This window comes from Sus scrofa, chromosome 8 (genome assembly GCF_054392235.1).
Source record: "Sus scrofa isolate SSC_HxYL_T2T_F1_AM1 chromosome 8, Sscrofa_HxYL_maternal_Yorkshire_Landrace_v2.0, whole genome shotgun sequence".
Classification (NCBI taxonomy): Eukaryota; Metazoa; Chordata; class Mammalia; order Artiodactyla; family Suidae; genus Sus; species Sus scrofa.
In genome coordinates, this window is record NC_139390.1 from 115167385 (window position 1) to 115188699 (window position 21315).

Consider the following 21315-nt stretch of genomic DNA (forward strand, 5'->3'; position numbering starts at 1 on the left):
CTTTCATTCAAAAAGATACACGCACCCCTATGTTCACTGCAGCATTATTCACAATAGCCAACACATGGAAACAACCTAAATGTCCATGGACAGATGAATGGATTAAGATGTGGTAAATATACACAAATGAATACTACTCAGCCATAGAAAGAATAATAATAATAATGCCATTTTCAGCAACATGGATGCAACTAGAGATTCTTATACTAGGTCAGAGAAAGACAAATATCATATGATATCACTTACATGTGGAATCTAAAATATGGCACAAATGAACCTCCACACCAAACAGAAACAGATTTACAGACATGGAAAACAGACATGTGGTTGCCAAAGGGAAGGGGGAGGGAGTGGGATGGACTGGGAATTTGGAGTTAGTAGATGCAAATTCTTACATTTAGAATGAATAAGCAATGAGGTCCTGTTGTATAGCACAGGGAACAATATTCAATCACTTGTGACAGAATATGATAAAAGATAATATGAGAAAAAGAATGTATATATGTATAATTGGATCACTATGCTATAGCAGAAATTAATAGAACATTATATATCAACTATACTTTTATAAAAATTAAAATAAAATGAGTAAATCATCTCTAAGATTCTCTTTCAGCTATATAGTTTGATTTTCTTTTCTGTCCCTTTTAAACCTTATCTATAGGAGAAACTGAAAAGTTGAATATCCTTGTTCTAATAAGTTACCTGATTAGAAAATTTAGAAATTAAAATCAGAAAAATTTTAAACTGGGGAAAAAAAACAACTTTATCCTAATCTGGACTCAGTATATTTTCAAAGTGTATTTTAGAGGAAAAGATATTTGGGGTTCAAACTGTCAACTACAGTTTATTGCTCTTGGCCCTAAATTGAATACAGCATCCAATTCCCTATCCAGTTCCTCTGCCAGTTGTTCTTAAACATTTTTACAGTTCTCTTTTCCATCAGGGGAGGATAGGGCAGAGGTAACAAAGAACTGGTAAAAACAGAATGCTATTAAAACTGTATGAAGACAGTATATACACACAAAAATAAAAGGTCAGTACATTTTAAGGTCAAATGTCTTAAATAATGCATACATTTTAGCAAGTGTAAATTATAACTAGCACTACATTAGGAGTAATAACACAGGGTCCTTCCTGAAAATGGCAGTAATCCCAACTATCTTCATGGGGATGAGAAGTAGGAATTCACTTACTGCGCAGGTCAGCCCCTAACATGAGCCCCAGTGATCCCTACCTCGCATTCATAACCTTGGAAGAAAACAGGTCTTTCTGGATTGCACTTCATCCCTAACTCCATTCCTAATTAAAAGCCAAGAGTATATCAGAAAATTATTCATTTATACCATATGCATAGCAGATCTTTCACTTTTCATTTGTTCTCTGAAAGATTCAAATGTCAGTAGGAAGAAACAATGCAAACTTCAGCTATGACCCCAAACTTTTGATTTCCTAAACAAGTATACCCTAAATATACCACAATGCTTTTTCATGAGGTTATCATTTACTCTCACATTAACTATGTATCTCCATATGAACTTTGAAAAAGCCTTGGGAGGATAAAAATAACATGTTACCACGGTAATCACACTCCTATGATATGCCAATTTTTACATATAATCTTCATAACAAACTTACAAGAACATTAGCCCATTCACATAGAACCTAGGACATGTACACAAGCCAAGTACATTATTCAAAGTCTCATCTAGCAACTCAAAGAGCAGAGCCTCTATACATCTGATTCTGATTCAACCCTTTTTCCATGGCCCTATTCCCACCAAGAGGCTATACTCAATGTCACCAGCTATCATAACTCCTTGTTTCTTCACAGGCTCAGAAGCAGATTTCCTCACATCTTTCAAAGTTGGGAATGTTTTTTAACCATTTTTGAATTCTTAAAAAAAGAAAAAAAAAAAGTGAGACCCTTCAAAGAATGTCTCCAGTGGTACAGAATGGCTTTTCTTTGTATCTTTGTCAACTTCTTCTCTCTTTCAAATTCTTTCTCACTTCTGCCTCTCCCTCTCTCCTTCCCTCCCTCTAGCGCCTTCTCTCTCTCTCCTATTGCCAGATGTGTATTCCTTTCATACAATTGAAATCTTCACATTCTATTCTCTTCTGTTTTCATTTCCTCCATTAACCCCAGCAACTCTTCAGTCTCTAGACCTACAAAGTGAGTGGAAAAGTGCTCCTTAAAGCCCTTTTCCCCTCTCACACATGCTGTAGGGTCTGTTTATTATGCTGGAGTTTACCTTCGGCAGGAAGAAGAAACTCTTCCACCAGCCACCCAGTCTGCCAGCCACCCAGGAGCCACCCAGTCTCCTCTTAGTTAGGGATGACATTCTTAACATAAATTTTGTCTCTTGAGGCACAGCTGTAAATACCTTGTTTGGGTAACTGTGCAATGGAAAAACAAATACAGGAGTTCCCGTCATGGAACATCAGAAACCAATCCAACTAGGAACCATGAGGTTGCAGGTTCAATCCCTGGCCTCGCTCAGTGGATGAAGAATCCAGCATTGCTGTGAGCTGTGGTATAGGTCACAGACACGGCTTGGATTTGATGTTGCTGTGGCTCTGGTGTAGGCCAGCAGCAACAGCTCCGATGAGACCCCTGGCCTGGGAACCTCAATATGCCGTGGGTGCAGCCCTAAAAAAGACAAAAGACAAAAAGAAAGAAAAGAAAAACAAATACATACATTCCCTTTTATTTAAAGTGATTTAAGCGGGGCTTCATTTTAAATTTTCACTGGGGATGGAGGGATAGGGTTTGCAGGGTTATTTTTCAAGCTGGGCTCCATATTCCTAAAGAGGAAAGAATTTCTGCTCAACTAGTTAAACAGCATATTAATTCTTCAACACTTCCTTTCCAGAAAGGCAGCAGTACTGTCAGCTGAGTGAGTCTCAAGAAAGGAAATTAGCCTGTGAGCCAATGTTCCACTGCTTTCTGCTGCCATATTGCCAACAGTGAAAGTAGATTTAGCTAAAAAGTCAAAACTTCATTATTCTTCATTCTAGTGTTTGTTGCAACATGCTTCTTAAATATTTGTTGAGTGGAAATAAAAGAGAAAAATTTATGAATGTAAGAGTTATCTCAGTGTGCCTGTGAAAGACAAAGCAATTTTTTTAGCCAGACATTTGATGGAATTTAGCAGCTATCAAAACTTCCACTTCAACAGGGGCAGAGAGATTGGGGGGGCGGTAAATGGAGGCACTTTTCAAAGTCAAGAAAAAATATCGAAGATTCCAGGATCTACATATTTCCTGAAGATAATTAGACACAATGTAGAAAGGACCCTGGTTCCATGCAACATCAATTTCCATGGCCCCTCTTCCTTCAGCTGATATTCATTAAGTACTTGCTATAGAATAGACACTGTGCTAAGCCCTAAGCCTAGCAAAACCTGACTGCATCTGTATTCCAGTGGGGTTAGGGGACAGCATTAATCAAATATACCACCATTACAAGCTAAAATAAACATTCTGGACAAAAGGAATATGAGGTTGTTGGAGAGTAGGACTGTTATATGATCAGATCTGTGATTTTTTTTCTTTTAAATACAGTTGCTGAATGTAGAAAATCAACTGGAGGAAAGCCAAGTAATTAGTCACTTTGGAAGGGAACTGACTCTTTTTTGGCCATGCCCATGGCAAGTGGCAGTTCCTGGGCCAGGGATTGAACTGGGCCACAGCAGCAACCTGCTGCCACCGCAGTGACAATGCCAGATCCTTAACCTGCTTTGCCACAGGGAACTCTGGAACTGACTTTTTAATAATCGGTTAATAAAAATATATATGGAGAAAACCTTATCTTATGTGCACTTGTCTGGAACTTTGAAAAATAAATTTTATATTCTATGTGGGAAAACATGTAAGTTGGGCATCATCCAGGCAAAGTTACTCTATGTTCATGATACTTTTGATATTTCATTGTATATTATTTTCATGCATGTTTTAACTGGAGTAGGGTCTGAGTGGGTGGCAGGCAAGTTTTACTGCTTGTTAAAACTTGCTCTAATAGTTTGCTCTATAAAGCTTCAAGATATGGTTACCTGTAGAACTAGATTCAACCAGTTGTTACTTCTGAATCAAAGTGTTAGGTCAACAACATGGATCCTTAAAAAAAAAATCACAACACAAAACTTATCATAATAGATTCCTCTAGTTATTTACAGAAAATAACAATGACTTGAGAAATTTGGCTAATAGACATGATATCAAAATGTTAAAATTAGGGTAGTATGGGAAAACGATACTTTTTTATTGAAAGTGACTTAAAATATATTTCAAAATGTATAATGAGACAACTCTCTGTTTTATCTTTCCATCCATATTTAACCTAAATTTGTATATTTTCTCTAAAAATGCAATTATTCTTCCATCATTCCTCTACCATCTTTTCCCATTTAATCTTCAATTATTGGAAACACCACTATTTGCTTACCACTACCTATACAGTCCAAAGTTTATTTAGAAAGTTTCTAGCATTGTATTTACTTCCTTCCCATACATTTTTTTTAATATTTTTTTTATTTTCCCACTGTACAGCAAGGGGGTCAAGTTATCCTTACATGTATACATTACAATTACAGTTTTTCCCCCACCCTTTCTTCTGTTGCAACATGAGTATCTAGACATAGTTCTCAATGCTATTCAGCAGGATCTCCTTGTAAATCTATTCTAAGTTGTGTCTGATAAGCCCAAGCTCCCGATCCCTCCCACTCCCTCCCCCTCCCATCAGGCAGCCACAAGTCTCTTCTCCAAGTCCATGATCTTCTTTTCTGAGGAGATGTTCATTTGTGCTGGATATTAGATTCCAGTTATAAGTGATATCATATGGTATTTGTCTTTGTCTTTCTGGCTCATTTCACTCAGGATGAGATTCTCTAGTTCCATCCATGTTGCTGCAAATGGCATTATGTCATTCTTTTTTATGGCTGAGTAGTATTCCATTGTGTATATATACCACTTCTTCCGAATCCAATCCTCTGTCGATGGACATTTGGGTTGTTTCCATGTCCTGGCTATTGTGAATAGTGCTGCAATGAACATGCGGGTGCACGTGTCTCTTTTAAGTAGAGTTTTGTCCGGATAGATGCCCAAGAGTGGGATTGCGGGGTCATATGGAAGTTCTATGTATAGATTTCTAAGGTATCTCCAAACTGTTCTCCATAGTGGCTGTACCAGTTTACATTCCCACCAACAGTGCAGGAGGGTTCCCTTTTCTCCACAGCCCCTCCAGCACTTGTTATTTGTGGATGTATTAATGATGGCCATTCTGACTGGTGTGAGGTGGTATCTCATGGTAGTTTTGATTTGCATTTCTCTTATAATCAGCGATGTTGAGCATTTGTTCATGTGTTTGTTGGCCATCTGTATATCTTCTTTGGAGAAATGTCTAGAAAGTCTATTCAGCAAGCACTGCTGGGAAACCTGGATAGCTGCATGCAAAGCAATGAAACTAGAACACACCCTCACACCATGCACAAAAATAAACTCAAAATGGCTGAAAGACTTAAATATAAGACAGGACACCATCAAACTCCTAGAAGAAAACATAGGCAAAACACTCTCGGACATCAACATCATGAATATTTTCTCAGGGCAGTCTCCCAAAGCAATAGAAATTAGAGCACAAATAAACCCATGGGACCTCATCAAACTGAAAAGCTTTTGCACAGCAAAGGAAACCCAAAAGAAAACAAAAAGACAACTTACAGAATGGGAGAAAACAGTTTCAAATGATGCAACTGACAAGGGCCTTCCCATACATTTTGACTTTTTCTACTTCATAGGATATGAACTAGAAATTCTCTCCTTACAAATGTAATTAAAGTTCATAGCGGTAACCAAATCAGAATTATTTCCCACTATCAATTTATAAATTTGCAAAATTCCCATCATGCTAGTTGTACACCTATTATTATTGGTTATTTTATATTGAATTCAAACACACATAAAATAATTGGGTTGTTCCACAAAAAAGACAATGTATGATTAAATGTATATTTACATGTAAGTTTTTTGCTAAAACTATTAACATCATAATAAAGGAAGTATAGATTCCTTAAATTCATTCATACCAAAAGAAATTTATGAATGTTGCAAAACTCGTTTCCATGTGGTAGTAAAATGAAAGAAACAGAAAAAATACCTTCATTTCATTTTCAAAAGGTTTTAAGGTGGATATTTTTTATAAACAAGAGTCAGAGTCTATTTTATAACCAGAATTTATGGCTCAGAATTTTCAATATGCTAATAGAAACATCTGCAGAAAATCTATTTTTTTATTTCTTGTGGCAAGTAAGCACAAGATAGCCACAAGAGGAAACAAGACCTACAAAACCTTATTTTTATGAGTCAAATCTTTGTATCAAAAGGAAACTATGTCAATTACAGTCATGTCTGAAGCAATGAAATGCCTTTCTCACGGTATTATTTTAATATGAAAATATCACAAACAACATTTTCAAATATGGAATGTAATTTTTAAAGGAAATTTTTAAAAAACTCTTATCAGCAAAATTAGTGTCCCCCATTTCGGACAAGGAGTAATGCAAAACAGCTGCATTTGTTTTAGTGCTGCCAAAAGACTGTATTATTGCTACAGTTGACCCAGCAACTTAAAATCAAAAGCTTCCTAAGAGACTGGAGTAGAGGCTAAGTGTTATATTCCATCATAATATAAAAGCATATCCATTGCCAAGTCTACTTATTTTCTGAAAATCAAATTCCTTTTGAATAACTGAGTGTAAGGACTTCATTAACAATATTTTTACCGAGGGCAATGTTTTTAACTTTTTCTAAATTGAAATCTTCTAGCACTTAATTTATAAATAAGAAGGAAGACACTTACTTTAAAAAAAGAAACAGTAAGAATGACCATGATGTCATGAAAAAGGAAAGTATGAAGGCAGAGGCAAGAGCAGGGACCGGCCTTGCCTTGCGTTTTAGTCACGGATTTGCTATGTGATCTTGAAAAATCAACTAACTCAAAGCCTCCCTTTACTCGTGTCTATGAAGCAAATACAAAGTAATAGTTACCAGCTGTTTCCAGGGTGGATGGGTCTGGGCGGGACCTTCTGGTGTTACAAAAATACACCTCAGCTGGGCCTGGCTGAACCTGTCCAGGACCCTAAAGGGATGAGCAGCAGCACGAAGCCTCAGGCCCAGGCCAACACCCACAGGACGGAGACGGTCTACGACTGCACCCGTCCTCCTCCGGACTCCCCCCGTCCTCCTCCGGACTCCCCGAATGTGCACCTACAAATGGTACAATTCCCTCTGAAAATGACTTGGAAACAAGCTACGAGCTCCTTCACCTCAGGAAATGAGCGCAAGTCCACCTGGCGGTCTGCGGGAGCGCCTGAGACGGGATCTCGCGAGAACCACGCCTGCGACCGGCAATCCGGAAGGAATTCAAATCCAGAGCTTCTCGCTGCGGAGCTAAGGGTTCACACCCCACGTTGGGCACCCCAACTGTTAAAGGCCTGCACCTGAGAGGTGAGCCCCGAAAACATCTTTGAAAACCCACGGGGTCACATCCAGAGACTCAAGGGATGTGTAAGGGAATGAGAAACTTCCTAAAGGGCTCACAAACCGACTCTCTCACCCCAGGATCCAGCGCAGAGGCTGCAGTTTCAAAAGCACCAAGACAGTGGATGAAGAAGATTCAGTCGCTAATCTTAAAGCCTCTGCCAGAAGAAAGGGAGCCTTTCAGGACACTCTCTCGGGGACAGAGATGATGGTAGGCACCCTTTTTGGTCTCTTCTAGCCCCCCTTCCCACCCCCACCCCCCCGGCCAAGAAGCCAGTCGCCCCTTTTCCCTCGTGGGTGGGCGCCATCTTCACTCTTCCTCTGCGGCTCTCCACAGCGCCAGTAGGTGCGGGAGGTATTGTGCACACGTCTGGAACCCCAGTTTTTGCGGCTGCAGTTTAAGGGACACCTCTTAATCACCTGGCTCTGGAGGCCAGGGGGCCTTGCGTCCAGGAACTTATGCAACTTTTGCAATCAGATAAAGAACTGTCAGCGGCAGCTACCATCCCCAGGGTGCTGCACGGACCCCAGAATGAAGCAAACCTGCAGCTTTTCTGAGGAATGGGCCTGTTTTCTTGTCCCGGAGCTTTGTCCTGAGGGGCAGGCTTCTGGTTGGCAATGCTTCTAGAAGCTGCAGAGGGGCTTCAGGAAACAGGCTGGCAGCTACCATCACTGTGCTCCTGCTCTGCTTCACCCCACTCGCCAGCATCTCCTTCAAGGATTTTACACCCTTGACTGGTCCCTGGGTTTTTACAGCTGTTAGCAGGGGCCACGTCTGATGACCGGCTGGGTTTGTGCTCCTGGGTCCCACAGGACTGTAACCAAGGGAGAAGGAGTTCTTAAACCGCTACTCTCTCAGGGCCCAGCAAGAGGCAACAGTTTTTCTATGAAAGAGGCCTATCAGCTGTCTTTTAGCTGCAGCCAGAGGGGCAGGCTCCTAATTCTACTCACATTTGAGTACTACTCTCCACCTTCCGTGAGAACTCAGACAGTGGACGCTGTCTTCATGGTTTCCCTCTACCTGCTCCAGAGCCTCAGGATCTCAGGGAGGGAACCTCTTATGTGTCTGGTGCCCCAGGTTTTGCGGCTGCTGCCCAGGAGGGCTGCTCAGGTGGCCAGTGGGAGTTGCAGTCCTGATTCCAGGGGACCGCTGGTAACAATCAGAGAGACAGTTCATGCCAGGCTACAACCCCCCAGGGCCCTGCACAGACCACAGACTTAGATGCATCTCTAGCCTTTCTGTGAAAGAGGCCTATTTGCTTGTCCTGGAGCCTAAGAAGCCAGCTTTAGTTTTGCCCGACATCTGGAGACTGTGAAGGGGCTCTCAGTTTGTGCTTTTACTCTACTTCAGTGCCAGCTGGCTGAAACCTCCCAGACAGGAGTTTATACACTGATCTGGAGCCCTGATGCTTGCACCTGTTGCCCAAGGGGCATCTCCAGATCCTCTGTCCTGGAGGCCAGCAGGATTTAGGATTGTGGTTCCATAGTATTTATATACATACTTGCATATTTTAAAAGCTGCTGCCTGAGAGTCTGTCTTCCAGTCAGTCTCCAACTAGGTGCTAACTGAGATTCTTCCCTTTGGGAAACTGATGGATCCTGGCACACCCTCAGCAACTGGGAGCTATTAAAAATAAAATAGGCTGCTCACACAATCACAAAGTTTCCATAGAAGCCAAGAGCTAGGCCAAGGTTAAAAGACAAGTTCATCTTCTACACCCGAGGCCACTCCTTTCAAAACTAGGAAAAGTAGCTGTTTCATCTAATATATGGAAACAAACCAGAGTCTAGTAAAATGAGGAAACAGAGGAATGTGTTCCAAATGAAGGAACAAGGTAAAAACTTCAGAATAAAACCTTACTGAAATGGAGATAAGCAATTTACCTGATAGAGTTCAATGTAATGGTCATAAAGATGCTTCCTGAACTTGGAGAAAAATGGATGAACTGTGAGACCTTAAGTAAAGAGATACAAAATGAAAGAAAGTGCCAAACAGAAGTCACAGAACTGAGGGATACAAGAACTGAACTGAAAAACACACTACCAGGATTCAACAGCTGACTAATAAAGCAGAAGAAAGAATAGCACCAGGCAGCTCAGGTAAGAGTATGCAGAGAAAGGTTGGGTGCACTAGGTGACAGGCCTTCCTCCAGTCACTGCAGAGCCAGGAGCAGAGAGGGAAGAAATGGAAAGGGGGGGGAGAAAAAGAGAAAGGAGGGACACCAGACTAGCACATTTTGAGCACCCGCTTTAAAATGCAAATGGAAACACTACCTCAGAGGAAATCATGAGCGTTAAAAGAACTTGATCTTACTGGAATAACTTTAGTGAAATTCCTGGAATAAAAAAGTGCTAACCAAAATTGTTAGTTTTAGACAAGTGGCTTGAGAGCAAGACTAAATGGACTCAAATCTCTGTTCCAATATATTAGCTATGTAACTAGTTACCTAACTTCTCTCTGTTTCCTTAATTATAAAATAGAGGTAAAGATGCTACACATTCATAAGGCTGATGCAAGAATTAGCTATGTTAATACACAGCACAAAAAAAAGGCCCAGCACCAGTAAGTTATTCAATGAGTGTTAGAGTTGCAGTGAGCATTTCACATCCTGCCAGGTACTGTACACAATGCTTTCACAAAATCATCTCATTCTCCATGCCCAGTTAATGTTCTCTGGGGCAAAAAGCCTCTATGGTAGTAATTGCTACTCAAAGACATTACAAGGATGGGATTATGTTTGTGACCCCCCACCAAAAGAAAATCTGACATCAAATAATTATTTTAAGTTTATAGCACTCAAGAATATGCTATTATCAATCTTAAAATATTCTAATGGAAAAAAATCCATTGAATTTACTTCTTTTCCACAGATATTTCCTGATATGTGCCAGAAATATGTTGAAATTCTTTATATTGAGATTTCTTTCAAAAAGGCCTTTTTATTATATGACAAAAGTTAAGGTCAGAATAAACAGTTTTTACCATGTATTTAGTTTCATAATTTTTATTCCCATATGACTTGTTTTTCCCTCTAATTTTGCATTTCTTTCTAAAAAGCCATTCAACTCATTTTCGCTTCACTTTGGTTCCCTGAATCAGTCCTCGTTGATTTTTCCACTCTCACTTCAGGATACTTCTCTTTTAGGAAGAGCATCTGTTCATCCTAACCCTTTATTGACAAGCCTTGTATCCTGGCCTGGGTATAGGCCGAGCCAAAAAAACCATGGCAGGGTGACTGTTACACAAACTAAGTAGCTTAAAATAATAGGCATTTTATTTGCTCATGATTCTTTGAGTAAGCTGGGCAGTTCTTCTGGTCTTTGTCTACTTGAAAGATCTCTGGGGTCAGAAGGTAACTCATCTGGGGCTGATGAATTTGGATGGCTTCATTCATAACTAGTTCATTCTAGTGGGCTTCATCTCTGGAACAAGGGATAGCTTGTCTCCACTTCATGCAGTTTCCCATCCCCCAGGAGTCTACCAGTTCTAGTTTCTACCCACTGGGATCTCAAGGTTCTGAAAAACAGAAAAAGAAAAGGCATATCCCTGAGAACAAGCACTTTTTAAGCCTCTGTTTACATCAAATGTGCTTGGGTCCCAGTGGACAAAAGCAAGTCACACAGTCAAGCCCAGATTCAAGAAGAGGAAAATTGATTCCTTCTCTTGAAAGGAGGAGCTTTGCAAAGGGCAGAATATAGAGATGGGAAGAATTTATGCCCAGTTTTCACAGGAGGCTGAGCCTTGTGGGGAAAGAAAAAGTTAAGACATCACAAATATTGGGGAAAAATGCAATTTTTAATATTTGAACTTTCAGAAAGGCATTAAAGTGGTTATAGAAAAATCAGTACTAAGTTAGATTTCCTTATAATGATATAGGATCTTGATGTTTTAAATTACATGTAGAACAGCAGTGGGCATCAACTTTTCATTACTTAGTATCTTAGTCCATTTGGGCTGCTGTAATAAAATAACAGACTGGGTGACTTATGAGCAACATAAATTTATTTCTCACAGTTCCAGAGGCTGGGAGTCCAAGATCTAAGTGCCAGCATAGTTGTGTTCTGTTGGAGGTCCTCTTTCTTGCTCCTACCCAGTGTTTTCTTGCTATGGTGCACATAGGGATCTCTCTGGAGCCTCTTTTAAGGCACTAATCCCCATGTAGAGTCCATCCTCAGGACTTAAACACCTTCCCAAAGCTCCACCTTCTAATATCATCATCTTTGAGAGATTAGGAGTTCAACAAATGTATTTTGGGGTGATACAAACATTCAGATCGTAACACTTAGAAACCCTAGGAGTCTTCTTTCAGCCCTCTTCTTCTCTCTCAACACCCATAGTTGATACAGTTGATTTCACAGGTAAGCCTAAAAGGTAACAGCTTTTAGTTTTATGCCATCATTCGTAGTAACAGGGATTCAGGATACATTCTCAACATTCTAGGTTCAGAAACTGCAGCTCTATTGTATTGTTTTCCAAGCACGAGCAGATTAGCAATTTGTGTGTAATTTACATGAACCTAAACTAGAAGACAATAATCAAAAAAATCAGAATGCTAGTTCATTATTTTGAATTTATTATTATCTTTTCAGTAGCTAGACAGGTTGCATTTGCTAGTGAAGTTAACTGCTTTTCTCTTTTCCTTGAATGTGAATACTAATAAAAGGTCAAGCAGTAAGAAGTGAATCAAGGCAATTAGATATAATGTTTCTTAGGAGATATTTTATGAAGGCATAGACAGAAGCTGAGTGTATCTAGGCTCCAATATGAAGGGGAAACCTATTTCTGTCATATTTCCTGTTAAATTTGGCTGTATCCTTCCAGCATGAGATTACCACATGTAGATGACAGTTATATTACAGCCTACTTTACATTGATTACATTTGATCAAAAGCTATGGAGAGAAAATTCAAAATTATTAAGAGGGTAACTGAACAGCAAGAAAGACTGCTGATTCTGATTAGTATGAAATCAAGCAATACTCAGCAGCACAGAAGCCAAAGTAAAGAAAATAAATAGAGCTGTTTACCTAAGCTTGGGATGTGATTACTCCCATCTATGTTATGACCTCTGTTTTAGCTTCTCATAAAATTATGTATATATATCACCTTCATAGCACTGATAACAATTGTAACTAATTACCCATTATCAGTTCTCCCAGTAAACTGCAGTCTCCATGGAAACATGGACCATGCCTGCTTATGCCCTGTTGTACGTCTCTCCAATGGCTGACCAGCAGTAGACCCTCGATAGGGGACAGTTGAACAAATGGCAAGGCAGGAGGAAGGAAAACACAAATATGTAAAGATGCAAGCATGTCTTTGAAATTGATTGAGAGGATTTGAGCTGAGTGAAGGAATAGAGGGGCCTACCTATACACATTAAGAAAGGAAAGGACCATCCACTGAAAGCAAATAAAAATATATTTTGTAGGAGTGAAAGTAGAAAAGTAGGGCATGAACAAAGACTTCCCATTTTGAAGGCTTAGGAGGCCCAAAGTGAAGCTGAGCCTAAGAGTGGTTAAAGTGGAGGTAAGAAGGAAATTAGGCAATTAAAGAAGTTGATAAATCAAAAAACCTGAAACAGTACTGAACACCTGGGCAAGAGGGGCTTCTGCCCAGATCCCACCCTGTAAAGGACCTACTGTCTGGCCTTATCCCAGTTTTCCTTCCCAGAGGGCAGGAAGCCCACCCAGAGTCCACCCCTCTTTTAGATCACATTTGGAATATCTGGAACCCCAAAATTCCATATAAAGTTCCCTTCCTCAGGGTCTGTTCTCCTGAGAGTGGGCCACACAACTATCATGTGCTCTTTGGATCAAGGGGAGAACAAGACAGGGTTGTATTAGAGGGATATTGGAGAATTTGTTCATATAGGCTGGAGTGTCCACACCCTAAGTATCTAAAGGCCTTCTGGTACAGGAGCAGGGACAGAAAGAGAAAGGCCTGTGCGTGAGCTCGGGACCCTCGCTGAACCACCAACTAACAGCCAGGAACTCTGGCAAGTCCAGAAATTCTAATCCTGATAGGCTTCCAGGTCATTTTGAAGGTACATATACATTCCAGCTCTCAAATGATATCTTTGTTTCCCATGTATATTCCTTTACTATTCCTACAAACGAGAATACAGGATTTCTAGAGCAGAAAACAGGTCAGACACCAGCTAAACTGACGAAGTCAGAAATTTCAAACCAAAGCCAACCAGAGGAATTCATCGTAGATAAGAGGGTAGAACCTATTTTATTTAACAGTTTATTAGCTTGGAATAATTATTAAATATTTAGATATATTGCACATAGGCCTCCATTTTCAATTTTGACAGCTCTGTAATGTTAGGGGTGGGCCCAGCCAGAATGTTTACCTTATGCTGGAAAGCCATAGCCATGTAATGATTGTTCACTACAGGTTGATCTTGGCTAGTTGTAGACTTCTTAGTACTGTAACTCTTATTTTTATGTGGAAAGTGAACTAGACTATTCCACAACCACTGGCTCAGGTTTATATTTCCACCCACTCTTTTCAGATAGACACTGAGTCATTCATTTGCTTAGGAGTTCCCAGAGGCAAAGGGTTTTCTGAAGTCAGAAAAGTTAAGGAAACCAGGGGGAGATGAAGGACCTACAGGTATATGGTGCTTGATAGTTTCAAAACACTTTCATGTTTATGATCTCAATTTGGTGCTTAGAGCCACACTGTAAAAGTAAATAGGGAAAGTACTGTTTTCTTTCTTGACAGCTGAGAAAATTGAAACTCAGAGAGCTTGCACCAAGGCGTTCAGCAGAACTAGAATCTCATCTTCGAATATCCTTTTATTTTTCAAAAGGAAAGAAGTTAACACATTTACAAAATTTGAGGATTTTTTTTTTAACAAAACAAGATATGTGAACCTACAGTGAATACCTATGTGTAATTTCACTGTGAGGAGATGGTGTATTTCTCTTTGAAGAGACATAAATTCTTCCCTTTGGTTTCCCTTTTGAAATTTTTCTGACTTCATCAATTTAGCTGTTGTCCATTAGGCTTAAGGCCTAGAAATCTTGCACCTTTATTAAGGATAAAAGGAATATAAACATGAAACAAAGGATATAAATTTTAGGGCTAGACTTCTTCTCATTCTTTATTTTTATTTGAGGTCACTGAGGCTCAGAAAAATTGCCATAAATCACAAAGAGAAGGAAGAACTTGACCATGGTTCAGAATTTGACTTCTGATTCAGAACTCTGAGGCCTCCTTTCTTTCTGTGTCCTATGAAATTGTCTTCACTCCTTCAATTATAAATAGTACTCCCATGACCATTTTCATCAATATACCTTTTTTTATTCTGTATCATTTTCTTAGGATAAGTATCAACTATCTTTTGATCCAAAGAATGCTATTACTGAGCTAATATGTTAAGATATTTGTATGTTTTGTGATATGATATTGTGATGTGTATTATCATACTGTTTTTTTCTGTCACACTTTTTTAAAAGAGATATCAAACCAATGCTGTAAGCAGAGTACCAATTTCACACCAATCTTACTAATACTATATTTTATATTCTTTTTATCTATCAGGTATAAAAATGTATAATACTTTGTTTTACTTTATATTCCTTCCATTACAAATAAGATATTTTCACTTTTAATTAATTGCTATTTGCATTAATTATTCATCCAAATTCTTTATGTAGTTATTATTTGTGGCCAGGATATTTTTCTTACCAATTCAAATGAGGCTCTTTATATGATCTCTTTTCTTGCTATAGTACTAGAAATATTTTACCAATTTATTTTCCTTTTAAGGTTTAGTTTTGTTATTCACGTTCATACAGTTAAAATTTTATATCTGTTACATTGAACAAGCACAATCAGCAGATTCTTACAACTTTGTTTTATTTCTCAATATCCCTTTAAATTCTGTGGGCCTAAAAAAAATAAAAATTAAATAAATAAATAAATAAAACTCTGTGGGCCTAATGTCTCTTGCCCTCAGACTTCCAGAATCATTCCCAAATAGCAAATAGTCTGATTGTCACTCTATGTCACAGAACTTGATCTCAATTCAGAATTAGCTTGCCCAATCATATATAATTGGAAAATTCTTAACTTCTTTTAAAGCAAATCTTTTGTCCGTTCTCCAGATCAGTACTATTTCAGCCTGGAAACCTAGAGTATTTCTTTAGTTCCCTATTCTCTGCCTGGTATTTTCACTCCTCTTTCCCAGCTTGTTAACATCTACTCCTCTAGGATCACTGGGGAGGGAGACAGAACAGGTAAAGTTGTCAAGTAAGTTCTTGAATGACCCCTATAAGGCACCTGGGCCTGGTAGGTGTTCAGAAGTAACTTTTTTTGTATGGGCTTCCCACAATGTCTTATCTACAATTCCCTTGACATGGGAACAGACAAATCTAGGCAAATTCTAAAGAGTCATCCCCTCAGAATGGACAGCTACCTGTGATTCTCTTTATGGAGACCTTCCTGAACAGGACCTGAGACAATTCCAAGCCTGCTTCCTTTCACATGTGACCCACATCTGGTTCCCAGGGAACATTTAAGCATCCTTTGTCCCAACAAACTCTGGGAGAGCTGGCCAGCCCCTGTAAATCCCCTTCTTCCTCTGGTTCCTTGGCAGCTGGTCCTGACACTTTCTCAAGCGACAGCCAGACACCAAACCATGGAACCTCAGAGTCAGTGCCTCCCACTTCAGACCTATGTAAGGAAGGTTTAACTGTTCTCAGGGTACACCAACAACCTTTGAAAATATGTCTTCATAAATCCTTTCCATTCTCCACACACTGACCCTTTATTACCTTGGCATAGGTAAGAATATTAAGAGTTGTCGAACTGGTTTTTAATAATCTCCTTTGAAAACTGGTATCTTGTTCTGGCATACCTCTTTGGAAAATCACAGCTTGAATCTTTGGCACTTCTATTAAAACTTCTGATTTAATAGTCTGTTAAAACTGTTTCATAATTAATCATTTACCACTGAAATTTCTGTATCATTTAAAAACTAAAAAAAACAAAAAAACAAAAACTTGAAAATAGAATAGTTTTCCCCATATACCTGACATATAGTCAATTAAATTTTCTGATGGAGTTTCTTTCATTTAAATTTTTGTTAAGCTCTCCAGCTTCAATTGTTACATTTTTCTCTTGGTGTGTGTTAATTTTTTAACATAGTTACATAATTATCCACATATTATGTTCATTACTTTGTGCTTACCCTTTCTCTTTTTTTGAAATTTTATTTTCATATATTGTTTTCCTATAGCATCAGATACATTTTTGGCCTCTCCTTCCTTTCATTGATCAGCACTTAATTATCATTGTACAAAATTCCCTGGTGGCTCATTGGATTAACGATCGGGTGGTGTCACTGCAGCAGCTTGGGTCACTGCTGTAGCACAGGTTCGATCCTTGGCTCAGGAACTTCCACATGCCAAGGTCATGGCTCACAACAAAACAAAACAATAATTATCATTGTACAACAATACATTCCACTATCTGGTAAGGCTGAGGCATTCCTGTTACTCTTCTTTTTGAGATTACCTTATGTGGAGTTCTGAATTATCATCAGATTGAGGTTTTGATTGAATGACATTAAATTTAAGAATAATTTATAATTTAGGAATAATTATCATAACAATAGCAAGTTAAACATTAATAGTTCTTACAGTGAACCGAGCGTCCTTCTGTGTGCTTTTCAAATATTAACTCATTTAATTCTCAAAACAACTTTGGTGGATTTAATTTTGGCCTTTTCTCTTTAACTCTTCCTACATCTACAACTTTGTCATGGACTAATTCTGGGAAGGGTGTATTTCCTACCCCTTGACTCTGGGCTTGACCGTAAGATTTGCATTGGTCAGAGATGTGTAAGGAGATAAGCTGAGGGTTGATAAGTGCTTGCTTGGCTGAGCTTGCTCTCTTGTGCTTCAGACACTGCCAGGAGGAAACAAACACTTGGAGCAGAGCTGGTGCTTAGATATCTGAGACTCATTGTTGCTTTTAGCCATTTGTTAAGCAACATTGTTTGGCCACAGTTAAGGAATATGCTATACTCTCAGGTAGGTACCATTATTATCCCCATTTTACAAATGAGAAAAGTGAGGTGAAGACAGGTTAAGTAAGTTATTAGCTAGCAAGTGGGCAGAATTGCTCCAAAGTACATGTTTTTAATTATCTTTGCAATATTTGGTCCTTCATTTTGAAGAAAGTTTATTCAAAACCATTTATTCAAATTTTTTCATCTTCCAATATAAATATATACTTTTCTTTGCAAAGTCTCTACACATATCTAGTTTATTCTAACATTTATGTTATTTGACAATTACCAGATTTTTCTTTATAGATTTTGGACTAAAACCTTGTTTTCTTTTCAAACCTACTTTGTTCATCAATACTTCAAAACTTTAGAGCTCTGTCTTTGTCAATGTTGGTAAACACAGATGAGAAAAAAGCTTTAGTGTGCTATTTGCAGAAAACTCATACCAAAGAACTTAACACCTACTGTGTTATCTCACTGTCGTCTTCACTCTTGACTCTGTTGACTTCTCCCATTTCCTGGTGTGCTGGTTCTTTGGCCCTTCACTATTCGATATCCTATTCTCTTTAATGTTGTCCTCTTGCTTCCTACTCCGTTGTACAATAATAGCACTTACCTGCATAATTAACATTCCTTCATTTTTAAGAATATTATTTACTTTTAAACCCAAACAAGCAGCAGTTAGGATTTAAAATCTTTCAATTGTCTATAAATTCCCAGATTGACCATTTTCACATTTTTAAACCACATTTAAAAATTAGCTGTATCTTTTAATCATCTGAGTAGAATATGTTTAATTGAAAATAAATACCTACAGAACAAAAAGATATACCAGGCATGCTATCCTACTAGGCAAAAAAAAAAAAAAAAAAAAAAAAAATGCAGTTTGAAAGCTAGGACAATTCTGTCCATGCATACTGTTGGGGGAGCAGGGTAGATTTAGAGAATGTCACTTTATGGTGAGGATTAATGTAACTATTTTAAAGAAATACTGTGCAGCTACTCATTTTACTGCTTATTTGTGATTTTCTTAGCTTCTATATTTATTGATAGTCTTCTCATATCCACTTCTTCATTCCATCCTCAACTCTAGGCCAACCACCATCCTTGGTCTCTCCCTTGAGGAGCCCCAGGTCACACTATGGTGTGTTATTCTGATCTCCCCTGTCTGGTAGTGACCATCCTGCCAATTTACCCTACTTTTTCTTTTCTTTTTAAAATTATCCAGTCAAAGTAGATCCTGTCCTGTGTCCCTTATTCCTTTGTCCCTGTGCTTCTCTTAGTTGATAGATTACTTCTTTCTAAACTTTGCATGAATGCTCATCTGCCATCAGATGGCAGAGCCGTAGCATAGTTCTTTATCCTAAGGAATATCTTGAGAAATTTTATACATTGAATCAGTTGTGTGACTGTAGTCTTTACTTCCTCATATCTCTCCCTAAAAATGTCCTGGGATTTCTTTTCCTATACTTTTCATCATGTCTTGCTGTAAAACAAATTTTAATAGACTCAGTACTCTTGGGATAAAACTACAACTCTTCACTTTTATGGACCAAAGCAATTTACCTGTAACCTCTATCTCTGTAAATCCCAGAAATAAACTTAGTAAGATTTAATAGAATATTTTATCATGTTATGTCCTGCTTAAAAGACCTCATCATTCCTAATGCCCTGGAATCAAGTTTTACCCCTTCATACCTTTCGAAAGCCCTTCAATATCTGGTGTCACTTGAACTTTCCAACATTATTTCCCAAGCTCTCCAAGTCTAGAAGTGTCTCAGCCAGTTGGTCTTCTCTTTTACCTGAAACATTTAACTTCTCCTTTCCAAATTCCCAGCATACTTTAAAGCATAGCTTCAGTCCCACCTCCTGATTAATCTTCACTTGAATAATCAGTCCACACTAATTTTCATCTACAAGCAATTCTACTTTTCTCATTTTTTAACTGAATCAAACAGTACCTTTAATTTTTCTATGTAACTAGAGGAATGTATTTGCAGTGTAACCACATCCAAGCCGAAATAAACCTAAGATGTGATTCCACAAGGGAAGCTGATGCCTGAACATCAAAATGCCCGCTCAGGGAGTTCCCGTCGTGGCGCAGTGGTTAACGAATCCGACTAGGAACCACGAGGTTGCGGGTTCGGTCCCTGCCCTTGCTCAGTGGGTTAAGGATCCGGCGTTGCCGTGAGCTGTGGTGTAGGTTGCAGACGCGGCTCGGATCCTGCGTTGCTGTGGCTCTGGCGTAGGTTGGTGGCTACAGCTCCGATTCGACCCCTAGCCTGGGAACCTCCATATGCCGCGGGAGCGGCCCAAGAAATAGCAACAACAACAACAACAACAAAAAAGACAAAAAATAAATAAATAAATAAAAGACAAAAGACAAAATGCCCGCTCAGGAGAGAACTATTAATTAATAGGGGTCTTTAACTTGGGGTTTCATGAGGATGTTAAAACTGTTACTTAGAGTGCAACGAACACAATCCTATCATTAGAAATGCTAAGTTTATGCACTTAAAATATCAGTGTAGGTACAGTCAAGTATAGGGCATTCAACAGCCTCTGATTTCATTCTCCTTATGAATGTGGGAATAACCCTTACCTGTTTCCTACGATGGGTAGGGCACCCAGCTGATGGATTTTCCCCTTTCAGTCACATCTCATTTGGTCTACCGTGACATGACCATTCTTGCTTCTTGGCTCTTACTACTAATTGTACCAGTTCTTAGTCTCACGTAGCATTAGTTCTGTTTATTCCAGAAATGACTTTTTTAGGGCTGAGTTCTGCCTTCCATCCTGAGAGTCTGCATGCCTTGTGTGGAGATTAGAATTCTCTAACTCTGACAGCTGTGTTCTTTCTGTGCTGTGTGTGGCTGGAAAATATCTTAAAGCCACTTGCGAGAAGAATTATCTTTTGAAAAATATTGGTTTTATAGTCAGATATATTTCTGAGTCTAAATTTCCTGCACAAAGGGGACAACACACAAAATAACCTCTCTCTCAGTTTAAAGGTCACTTCCCTGTAGCATCTTACCACTAACCACATTCAGTGTCAGCTTTCTTAGTTTTAAAATTTCTTTGAATTTTGTTCCTTTCCTTTTGAATACTTGTCTGAATATTTATTCAGAATAGCACAGAATAGTAGTTATTGGCATTTGGGGATGATTAGTTGATCAGTCTATTTCTGCCCCACAACAATTTAAGTTTCACTGGAGTGGAGGCTATGCCTGACTTAATTTACCAGTTTGTTCCCAAATTCTAGCATTGACCCAACTCTTCAAATATTTGTTAAATGGAAGAAAACCTTATAAGGTTGGTGGAGAAGGAAAGGAGGTAAAGTGTATAAAACACTATATAAATACTTAAAGCCTATACGTGTGTGTACATGTATATGGGAGTATACGATTACTAGTATATAGTGTACTATGGTTAGCATATGGTCAGTATTCTGTAAATGTTAACATCTTTTTTTTTTTAACTCTTGCTTGAAATCTGAACTGAAAATGGCCCTCTCTCTTGCGTAACAACATGGACACGTTATGTCATTGACACTCCCCAACTAAAAGCAGCTGGATTGATCTGAATGTTTATTTGTATCTTTCCTACTCAAGCACCTGGCCTACAGAGTCAGGAGCTTTACCTCACAGTGCTTTCAATCTCCCAGTAGTAAGTTCACTCATTATGTATTTGGTGATTTAACTCATTTCGGAGCAGGCCTTCTAAAACTGCCCGTCTCTCCACAGACTAACCAG

General features: G+C 38.8%; 1 protein-coding gene and 1 long non-coding RNA gene across 3 annotated transcripts in view; one reads left to right on the plus strand and one right to left on the minus strand.

Annotated features, from left to right (window-relative positions):
• LOC146400992 (uncharacterized) overlaps positions 1-7347 on the minus strand; it is a 22081-nt gene extending 14734 nt beyond the window's left edge. The window contains exon 1 of the long non-coding RNA XR_014813144.1: positions 7045-7347. This is a non-coding gene — a long non-coding RNA (uncharacterized LOC146400992). The remainder of the gene's footprint in view (positions 1-7044) is intronic.
• On the plus strand, positions 4518-20896 carry LOC146400993 (uncharacterized). Of its 2 annotated transcripts, XR_014813139.1 has the most exons (3): positions 4518-7503; positions 7618-7747; positions 20826-20896. XR_014813139.1 is itself a non-coding variant. In XM_084973096.1 (2 exons), exon 1 carries the CDS (start codon positions 7018-7020, stop codon positions 7498-7500), a length of 483 nt encoding a protein of 160 aa, XP_084829222.1. In that variant the 5' UTR covers positions 4518-7017; the 3' UTR covers positions 7501-7503; positions 7618-9512. The 2 variants fall into 2 exon arrangements, 1 of the variants encoding a protein (XP_084829222.1); XM_084973096.1 differs by lacking the exon at positions 20826-20896 and having other exon boundaries at positions 7618-9512.
• The last annotated feature ends 419 nt before the right edge of the window (positions 20897-21315 follow it).